This window comes from Triticum dicoccoides, chromosome 7B (genome assembly GCF_002162155.2).
Source record: "Triticum dicoccoides isolate Atlit2015 ecotype Zavitan chromosome 7B, WEW_v2.0, whole genome shotgun sequence".
Taxonomy (NCBI): Eukaryota; Viridiplantae; Streptophyta; class Magnoliopsida; order Poales; family Poaceae; genus Triticum; species Triticum dicoccoides.
This window is the reverse complement of record NC_041393.1, coordinates 684,120,438-684,130,451: the sequence shown is the minus strand read 5'-3', so window position 1 is coordinate 684,130,451 and position 10,014 is coordinate 684,120,438. Positions and strand designations below refer to the sequence as shown.

The window sequence follows — 10,014 nt, the reverse complement described above, 5'->3', positions numbered from 1 at the left end:
CCAGTTTATCCTGCATTATATTATTGCGGCCTACGCGTATACGTCCGCGGGCACGGAGACTTTTTTTTTAGAACACGGGCACGGAGACCTTGCATTGTAAACTCTCTTCTCATAAGATGTACTCCGTATTTTTGATATGTCACCCACAATAACTGAATCCGTATTTCCCCCTTTAGTCCAAACAAAGCGCTGAGCTCCTCTATATCTCGGCAGCCACAAGGGTGGGGAACAGAAACACACACACAAAGAGAGAGCGCCGCATGGGTTCTGCCGGCGAGGCTCCGTGTAGCGACAACAACGGCAAGCTGCAGAGCCCGCTGCTGGCGTCGCTTCAGCCGTCCGCCGGCAGCGCCAGACATGATGGGCACGGGGCGAGCAACGAGCTGGAGAGCATCCTCAACGACGACTCAGTTCCATGGGTGCGGAGGATGTGCGCAGCGACGGCGGTGGAGACGCGGATGCTGCTGCGCCTCGCGGCGCCTGCCGTTCTAGTCTACATGATCAACTACCTCATGTCCATGTCGACGCAGATCTTCTCTGGCCATCTTGGCACGCTGGAGCTTGCCGCGGCATCCCTTGGCAACACCGGCATCCAGGTCTTTGCCTACGGCCTCATGGTAAGTACGTTGTTAATCACGCTCAAATGTTGCAAACTTCAACTTATGGGTGCTAGAGCTACTGCTAGTATATCAGCAGTAATTTTAAACCACTAGTAATAATAATAATAATGTATATCAGCACTAATTGTAAACCACTAATGATAATAATCATTACCAGTTGCGAAGTTTTTTTTTTTTTTGCGAGTACCAGTTGCGAAGTTGACGAGCGTCCTTCTTTTTATTCCGATGGAAACCACGTTTGATTCGACATATCGGAATCTACTGGAAGTAGTACTACTTCCTCTATATTGTTTTATAAGGAGTACTTTTGACCATTAATTCGATCAACAAGATATATTAGTTATAGTATCAAAAGATATATCATTAGTACATTTTTTTTGCGGGCATCATTACATTTATATTGAAGATAAGTTTTCATTGATATAACTATTTACCTTTCTAACCTGTAATTTTATATTTTATTAACCAAATTTGAGACAATAGATTTTATTCGAACTGCCTATAAAAGATTTTGTATTAGATGAAAACGTGCGCGAGACTTATAAAGCAGAGGATGGGGGTAGTAGTAGATCGTTTTACTGCTGGGCTTGGATTAGTCGAATCAATTTACGAACTCTTACTTCAAGATCTTTGGCATAAATTCCTTCACTCTCAAAATAAGTGTCACAGACTTAGTACAACTTTGTACTAAAATTGTGCTAAATCAGCGACAGAGAGAGTATTAATTTGCTTGGCAGCTAAACTGTCAACGTTTGTAGTGTATCATGTTCATGCTAATGAGGCGAATTTAGGTCAGAAGGTGTAGCCAAGGAGTTATGTATGGTTTGCAAAGAAAAAAGGAGTTAAGGGCATCTCCAATGTTAAACCGCAATTTTCTCCCCACATTCGTCTGCAGACAGGGAGGGACCAGTCTGCGGACACGGATGCAGGAGATCGTCATCCAACACTATCCGCATATATCCGCATCTATTAAGTTAGAAAAAAACATGATTTATAATTTAATTAGTAACAAATATTTTCTAAGCACCCTGCTAAATGAGGCACTATAAGCACCAAGCACCACGGCGGAAGCAAAGCTCCCGCCAAATGATGCTACTAAGCTTCCGCATATATTCCGCCAAAGCTCCTAGCTATTAATTGAAAGCTTCATTAGCCTATTGTTTGGCTTTGGCGGAAGGCTACTAATCCAATGTTTTGAACTAGCTTCCATCAATTGAAGCAAGTAAAGTAGTAGCTTGCTTAAGCATTTTAACTACCTTCCCGCAATTAAACTAGCAGCTGTTGAAGTATATCGCCTGCCTCCCTCTATCAGTTCGAACTTTTGAATGAATTGGCTGGAGCATGAATTCAAAATGGTATCCGAGCCTGAAGGTCTTGAATTCAAGACCCTGCCAACGTAGTATTAAATAAAACGATTCTGCGGCCTACATCGATTTCCACGTCTAAGGAATAAAATAGCCTAGACGTGAGGGAGAGTGTTGAAGTATATTGCCCGCCTCCTTCTATCAGTTCGAATTTTTGAATGAGTTTGCTGAAGTATAGCAGTCAGCCTACTTGCTTCCACCAAATGAGTATATAAAAAAGAAACAAAATAGAAGATTATAAAACAAAGTGATTAGTGCCTTCCGCCTAAAGCCAAGCATGCTATCCGTCAAATGCTAAATCATGCTAATCCTACCATCAAACTGCATCAGCGGCCTTCCGCCATCTGCACAGGGGACAGGGATACGTGATGCCTTTTGCTCGGTCACAAGGATGTCTGGACTCCAGAAAAATTTCTCATGTTCTTCATTTTATGGGAGAAATTACGTTCGGACCGCGCCGTGGATAGATACATAACCGTGTTGAATGATTTCTGCGGTCCAGACAGCACGGTCCGAACGTGTATATAGGTGATTTATATGGGTTAGCGTTGTAGATGCCCTAAGAGCAATTCCAATGAGGCGACCCATTTCGTCCGCCATTGTCTGTTTGGGCGGCGCGGACAGAAAAGACGGCCCAATACACCGACCCAAACGGACGCGTGTCCGCTTTCGTCCGCCTGCTGACCCATTCCCAGCCCATTTTTTAGCCGGATTTGCGTCGGGGCGGACACAAAATGGACGTGCGCGCGTGCCCTCTCTCCTCCCCGCGCGTGCACACCCTCCACCGCCTGCTTCGTGGCCTACACCGCCGGCCATTTTTTCCGATGAAAAATGATACATAGATAGTTGTTATGTACACAGATAAAAGAAAAGATCAACTACTCGTCGGTTTCCGACTCTGACTCGGTAATGTCCTCCTCCGACGTCTGAATATAGGCGTCAGCAGCCTACTCGTCCGCGAAGTCCCAGCCTGATGTTTCTCGCAGCTTCAGTCTCAATTGAGCGGCCTGCTTCCGCGCACGCTTGCCCTCCCGATAGGCGGCTCGCTCCGTCCTCCTGGCCTCCTCTCCGTCTTCCTCTGCTCATAGAACTGACGTTCGTCGACGATGTCCTGCGGGAAGCGTTCGCGCCACACCACCAAGGCTTGCACGTCCATCTCGGCGATGGCGAGGCAATGCAGCCGCCTCCGATGGACGCGACGATCCTCGTTTGTGAAAAGCTGCGGGAGAGGCGCCAGATCCTGCGCCCGCTGACTCAACACGTCAGGAAAATTCATCTCCCGACTCGGCCGCAGGGGGCGCCACGCCGCCACGTCGTATGCGCGGGCCGCCTGCTTAGCGGTGTTGAAAGTGCCGAGGATGAGGCGTTTCTCGCCAAACAAGAACTCGGTGAAGAAAGTGACGGAGGGGCGCTCGCGGACTCCGCGAAAATCCGAAGCGCCGAGGACACATCGACATGGTGGCGCACAGGCGGCGAGACTAGTGAGAGGGGGCGAGACGAGTGGGCGGCGGAGTGAGTGTGGATGGAGCGCCATCTTATAACGAGCGCCGGCCGCGGCGTGCCAAAATGCGCGCGAACATTTCCCGCGCTCTGGTGCGCCAAAGCCAGCGCGCGCTAGGCCGATTCCCCGCGCGCGCGAACCTTTCCAGCGCGCTGGCATGATCTAAGCGTGCGCGGTCATGAAATGGGTCAGCACGTTGGGCGCGCTGCCGACCCAAATCTAAAAAAGGACGGACATCGGGAGGGCTGCCGACCCAAACGGACAAAAGGCGGGCAAAAGCGTCGTCCGTTTGGGTCAGCTCGTTGGAGTTGCTCTAAACCCTGGGTATCATGAAACGACTATTCATCTGACAGCTCGCTGAACTATAGAAATCAGCTATTCAACCCATTGTCTATATAAAACTTTTGAGAGCGCCCCTTCGTAGACTTCAAGCGGTGTTGGGGACAGTTTCTATTGAGCAGTATTTTTTTAATCTTGTCACTGCAGCGTTTAGACAGGATATAAAGTATAGACGGAATGCGCATCTTATATTGGTATTTGAATCGTATATATTTCCATAACTGCCCCACTTGGGCTACCGTCCGAATCTTTAGCGTAGCCCGGCGCCGGATATTTTGTGTTGATTCAGGCGAGGACTAGTAATCTTTCGCCGAAAGAGCCCCGCCTAGAGTTTTTCGGTGCGCAGAGTGCGGACAGTTCGAAATCCCCGTTTTGAGAGCAACTCCAACGCGGTGACATCAACGGACACCGATTTTGTGTGCATTTTATTCATTTAGGTCGCTCGTTCACTCGACCATGTCTGCTTTTTCGTTTGAGTTGGGCGCATCTTGTGATGTCCATCCCGGCATTCCGTCGAATACCTGGTGGGAGTCCTTCCATGAACTGCCTCGAGCTCCCGCGCCGCTGCCTTGCACGCGGACGAGGCCGTCGGGGACGTCGAAGGCCGCCTGCACACGCTGCTTCCACATGAGGGTGGCGCCGCCGCGTGGAGCCGGTCGCTGAGCGCGCCGTTCTCGCCGAACTCGAAGACGAGGTAGGTGTGGCCGTAGTGGACACAGAGACTGGAGAGGCGGACGAGCAACTCGCCACTCTGGGTGACCTCCACGGCCTAAGGCTCGATCCCCAACTTGTTGCCATCGAAGGCCGTCTCCATGTGCACCCGGCCCTCGTACTTCACCGTGGACTTAGCCCAGCTTGCTGGCTCGATCCCCACTTCCCCAGCAAGAAGCCGGGTCTCACTTGCAGGATATGACGCCGCGGACGCCGGAGGGGCGAAGGCCCCGAGCAGCGCCGAGACGCGTCCCTTTGCAGCACCCATTCGGCTGCTGCTGCTACTACTACTTCACGACTTGAGACGGTGGCGGCAGCGACCTGTAGGAGAGAGAGGGGTAAACGAACGATGGAGGACAGGAGGAGGACGAAGGAAGGAAGCTAGGAAGGAGCAGGGTAGCAGAGAACTCTGGCGGCGGCGAGGTTCGGTGGTGTGGCGACATCGACCTGTGGGGGAGAGACCGTCCTGCGGAGAGACGTGAGGTGGGGTGGTGGGCCAGCCAATAAAATAAGAAGGATAGAGAGATGGGTCGGTGACACGTGTGCCAGGCCTGAACACAGACGGACTAGGTGAACACATAAAATAAATTGCTATTTTTTTTTAAAATAATACACTTTTCTTAATAAATTTGAGAAATATTACACCGTTTAGATTTATTTCAAAAATCAAAAATAATACGGCATCCGAGTTCGGGAAGCCGACTGGCTTCCAGTCGGCCACGGGTAAGCCGAGTAGGCCCAATCGGCCACCGGTAAGCCGAGTAGTGGCCAGTCGGCCAGGTGAGCATGCAGTCGGCTTCGGGATAGCCCATAAGTGGTTATATGCCTATATGGATGGACGGATGGGTGCAAGTGCTCGTGCTCCCGCTCATGCCGCATGGCCAGCTTCAACGTGCTCGTGCTCCCGCTCATGCCGCATGGCCAGCTTCAACGCGCTCGTACTCCCACTCCCGCTTCCCGATAATCAATGCCACGTCGAGCATGCATGCACAAACTTATGTGTGTGTCACGTACTAGGTGCGATGTAGCCAACCGAACCCTGCAACAATCCGGCGGCGATGGAGTTGCACGGAGCGGCGGAGTCGTCGTCGCTCATGCTGCTGGTGGCTTCGGCGCCCGCGACGAGCCGCGCGATACCGAAGTCGGAGATCACGGCGCGCATTCCGTCGTCGAGGAGAGTGTTGCTCGGCTTGAGGTCGCAGTGCACGACCCTCACCGGCACGTAGTGGTGCAGGTAGGCCATCCCCTCGACCACGTCGCTCGCGATGCCCACGAGCTGCCCGAAGCCTAGTCTGTTGCCGCCGCCGCCGTCGTCGTCGTGCGGGTAGAGGTACGCTTCGAGGCTGCCGTGCGGCATGAGCAGGAGCACGAGCACATTGAAGCTGGCCGTGCTGCAGGTGGTAATCACCCAGATGAGATATATAGCCACTTATCGGATGAGCAGGAGCACGAGCGCGTTGAAGCTAGCCGTGAGAAGGAGCACGAGCACTTGCACCCATCAGTCCAACCATCGAGGCTTGTAGCCACTTATCGGCTACCCCCTGACTGACTGCATGCGCACCTGGCCGACTGGCCACTAATCGGCTTGCCGGTGGCCGATTGGGCCCACTCGGCTTACCGGTGGCCGACTGGAAGCCAGTGGGCTTCCCGGACACCGATGCCGTATTATTTTTGAAATAAATCTAAACGGCGCAATATTTTTTAATTTATTAAAAAAAGTGTATTATTTTTAAAAAATTAGCCATAAAATTAACGTTCACTTTGTGTACGCCTCCGACCCAAATTTGACCCAAATTTAGGATGCATATGGTTCTAGTTAAGGATGGCAATTTTATCCATGGGTATGGATACCACGGATATCGTACCCGAATGGGTATGGTATGGGCACAAATTTATATCCACGGGTAGTACCCATACCCTACCCATTAAGTCATGGGTAAGGCACGGGTATAGCCTTTTACCCATGGTTATACACACACCCTACCCATTTATACAGACATGTGAACCTTACTCATGGTTAACAAATGCACCTATGTTAAATTTGTGTTGTGAGCTTGTGAACCTATGTTAAAGTTGTCACCAATTGTCAATATAATTGAGGTAATTGTTATGTACTCATCTATCTGTTATTCTTGTGCACTATTTGATTTACCCATTGGGTATCCAATGGGTATGGATACCCATCGGGTATGGGTACAGGTAAAGTTTTAAACCCGTGAACACGGGTATGATTAGAATTTTATACCCATTAATTAACTACACGGGTACGGGTATGGTATTGTTCTACCCGCGCCCAATACCCTACCCATTGTCATCCCTACTTATCTGACTCTTGTGTTTGCCGATGAGTTTTTGTTTCCTTGTGTTGGTGTTGACTCTGCATCCCAATTGTACAGAAGTCGGGTGTGTAGTCATTGTGTTCGTATTCTCTCGATGCTTTGTTTTGATTCCATAAAATTCACCTTTTGTCAAAGAAAATCTAAGTCAGAACATTAAATGGGTTTAGCTCCGTTATAACTTCTCATGTGGCCGAGCCGCACCTACTTGATATTTGTGCATGCCTCCACAGATTCAAAAATTGCAATGGTGCACCCAGACCTGAGGGTGTTACACACGCGCGATGTTTGCCTGTTTGGTTTTTTCTCCGCTCTTCAACATCTTCTTACTCCGTCCACCTGATCCGAACCGTGGCTGGCTGCGGATCTTAGGAATTGCGTTGGTTTTGCTGTATATCTTACTAATCCAATATAATAGTAATATGGTAACGCACGAACATTACACTAGTTTCGAGTTAATATATGAATAAAAATACTGCTTTGCAATTCCTGAGTTTATGATTTCACGAAGCCTTGCTAAATCTCATCTCGCCTTTCGTAAAATCCTATAGAACTAACAGACATGCTAGCTGTGGTCAAGGACGGCTAGTCTATCAGCAATTGCAATTGACGAACTCTATAACGTAATGTAGCTTGGCATGGGGAGCGCGGTGGAGACGCTGTGCGGGCAGGCGTACGGCGCAAACAAGTTCGACATGATGGGCATCTACATGCAACGCTCGGCCATACTTCTCATGGCGACCGGCGTCCCACTCGCCGTCCTCTACATCTTCTCCAGCCGCATTCTTATCCTCCTCGGCCAGTCACCCGAGATCGCCCACGCCGCCGCCATTTTTGTCTATGGCCTCATCCCGCAGATCTTCGCTTACGCGGTCATCTTTCCCATCCAGAAGTTCATGCAGGCACAGAGCATCATGGCGCCGAGCGCATACATCTCCGCCGGGACGCTTGCCGTCCACCTCGTACTCAGCTACCTCGTCGTCTACAAATTTGGTCTGGGGCTCCTGGGCTCCTCGCTCATGCTGAGCATCAGCTGGTGGATCATCGTGGTCGCTCATTTCGTCTACATCGTTAATAGCAGCCGGTGCCGGCTCACATGGTCTGGATTCTCCGTGCAGGCATTCTCTGGTCTGCCTGAGTTTTTCAAGTTGTCCATTTCATCTGCTGTCATGATCTGCCTTGAGAATTGGTACTTTCAAATACTCGTCCTCGCTGCTGGCCTCCTCAAGGACCCCGAAATTGCCCTCGCGTCACTCACTGTCTGGTAATTAGTTTTAACGAAATTTGACTAATATTGGTCGCATCCTTTCTTGAGATTTTTTTCTGAATGAAATGCTTTCTTGAGATGATGGCGCAACACAATTAATCTTTTTGCCATACTTGTACGTTTGCAGCATGACCATTTCTGGGTGGGTGTTCATGATTTCAGTTGGATGCAACGCAGCAGCCAGGTAAAGATAATCATCGTAGCTACTTATGAAGTTTGCACTTGCAATGAACTGAACTCGGCAAGGAGTAACAACTTGGGACTGTGTGTTTTACAACACAGCGTGAGGGTGAGCAATGAGCTTGGTGCCGGAAATCCCAAGTCAGCGGCGTTCTCCGTGGTGGTAGTGACGATGCTGACATTCATCGTATCGGTGATAATCTCAATGGTCATTCTTTTCTTCCGTGACTACATCAGCTACATCTACACTGGCGGTGAGGACGTGGCAGCAGCAGTGTCCAAGCTGACCCCACTGCTGGCGCTCACCCTCATTCTCAACGGCATCCAACCGGTGCTGTCAGGTAAATACAAAAACATACAGAGAACGTAGGACCTGTTCTGAACATTGGATTATACAACTGTGCACACACGCACTGATGGAGTATTTCATAAGCAGGGGTAGCGGTGGGCTGCGGATGGCAAGCCTTCGTCGCCTACGTCAATGTTGGCTGCTACTACATCGTTGGCGTCCCGCTTGGCTGCCTCCTCGGCTTCTACTTTGACCTTGGCGCGGCGGTAATTAAGGCCTCCTTGCATGGCTATGGATAAATCTACCCTGATTCAGTGATGCATATTTTTTGGTATGTGAGAGTGGATGACACAAAATTAATGCAGGGCTTATGGAGTGGTATGATTGGTGGGACCCTAATGCAGAACATCATATTGATGTGGGTTATCTTCAGGACTGACTGGAACAAAGAGGTAAAGGGATTCACCTGCAATGAGTTTCGCTGAAACTGAAAGTTACATAGTCGTTTGAAGATAATGATGCTCTATTTGAAAAGAGTTCTGAACCAACATAAGAAAATATCAACAAATAAGCAACACATCGCACTGTTAGACACCAATATGGCAATATGCACCGTACTCAGACTAAAGTATTCTCAATATATTACTTGTAAAGGGCATTGCATAAGATGTAGTCACCATCGATGATAAGAACTTCAAGAGTTACCTTCTAATTTAATTGCAGGTGGTGGCAGCGGTGGAAAGATTGCACAAGTGGGAAGGCAAGAAACCACTATTAGCACCGCAAGAATGAAATAAGGATACAAATTATATGGTTCAACCGCCCATGGATTTGGTGCAATTTAATATCCATAATTTGAAAAATTCATCATGAAATTCACCATTGAGCAAATTTTCATGTTCTAAATCATATCATTTATGGAGTTCACGGTTCACAAGCATGGTAACAGCAACATTCTTGTCCCATACGTAATCCGCATTTCTCCACCACTAGTGCAATCATGTTATCTCACATGGTTCAAAAACCCCATCGCTTACGGTTCCATGAATCGTTACTAAAAAAGGTTGTGCGGTTGGGGAGGGGCCATTGCACACAAGAGGCACGCACCATGGGGCAAACAATAGCACACAATTGTGTTAAACAAAATGTGTAGGATACGCCGTCCATCCCACACATTGGTACTAAGGGAACATGTGCATTAGGGCCGTGCAATGCACATGGTATGCAATGCACAACCGTGTGTGCCGTGGGGGCTAATAGCACCCTGCGAAAACAAGCAAACATGTGCATTGGCGGCATGCATCACACCAGCGGCGAAAAGCACAATCATGTATGCTACAACAGTTCATCCCATATGATGTTGTAACGGTTGAACCTGTCGGTTATTCGGTCTCTCGATATAGGATG

The 10,014-nt window shown here is 49.2% G+C and overlaps 1 protein-coding gene across 1 annotated transcript; it reads left to right on the top strand.

The window, feature by feature from the left end:
- The first annotated feature begins 217 nt into the window (after positions 1–217).
- Positions 218–9,529, top strand: LOC119340404 (protein DETOXIFICATION 40-like). The gene is made up of 7 exons (XM_037612314.1): positions 218–617; positions 7,504–8,135; positions 8,266–8,322; positions 8,421–8,659; positions 8,755–8,873; positions 8,973–9,059; positions 9,331–9,529. The coding sequence occupies exons 1-7, from the start codon at positions 261–263 to the stop codon at positions 9,397–9,399; spliced, it is 1,560 nt and encodes a 519-aa protein (XP_037468211.1). The 5' UTR covers positions 218–260; the 3' UTR covers positions 9,400–9,529.
- Positions 9,530–10,014: the final 485 nt, after the last annotated feature.

Excerpts from the sequence above, each read along its gene's own strand:
- LOC119340404 (XM_037612314.1), top strand. The coding sequence starts at position 261 with ATGGGTTCTGCCGGCGAGGCTCCGTGTAGCGACAACAACGGCAAGCTG. Across the intron at positions 8,323-8,420 it reads GGATGCAACGCAGCAGCCAG|CGTGAGGGTGAGCAATGAGC; the intron begins GTAAAGATAATC and ends TTTACAACACAG. Across the intron at positions 8,874-8,972 it reads ACTTTGACCTTGGCGCGGCG|GGCTTATGGAGTGGTATGAT; the intron begins GTAATTAAGGCC and ends AAATTAATGCAG.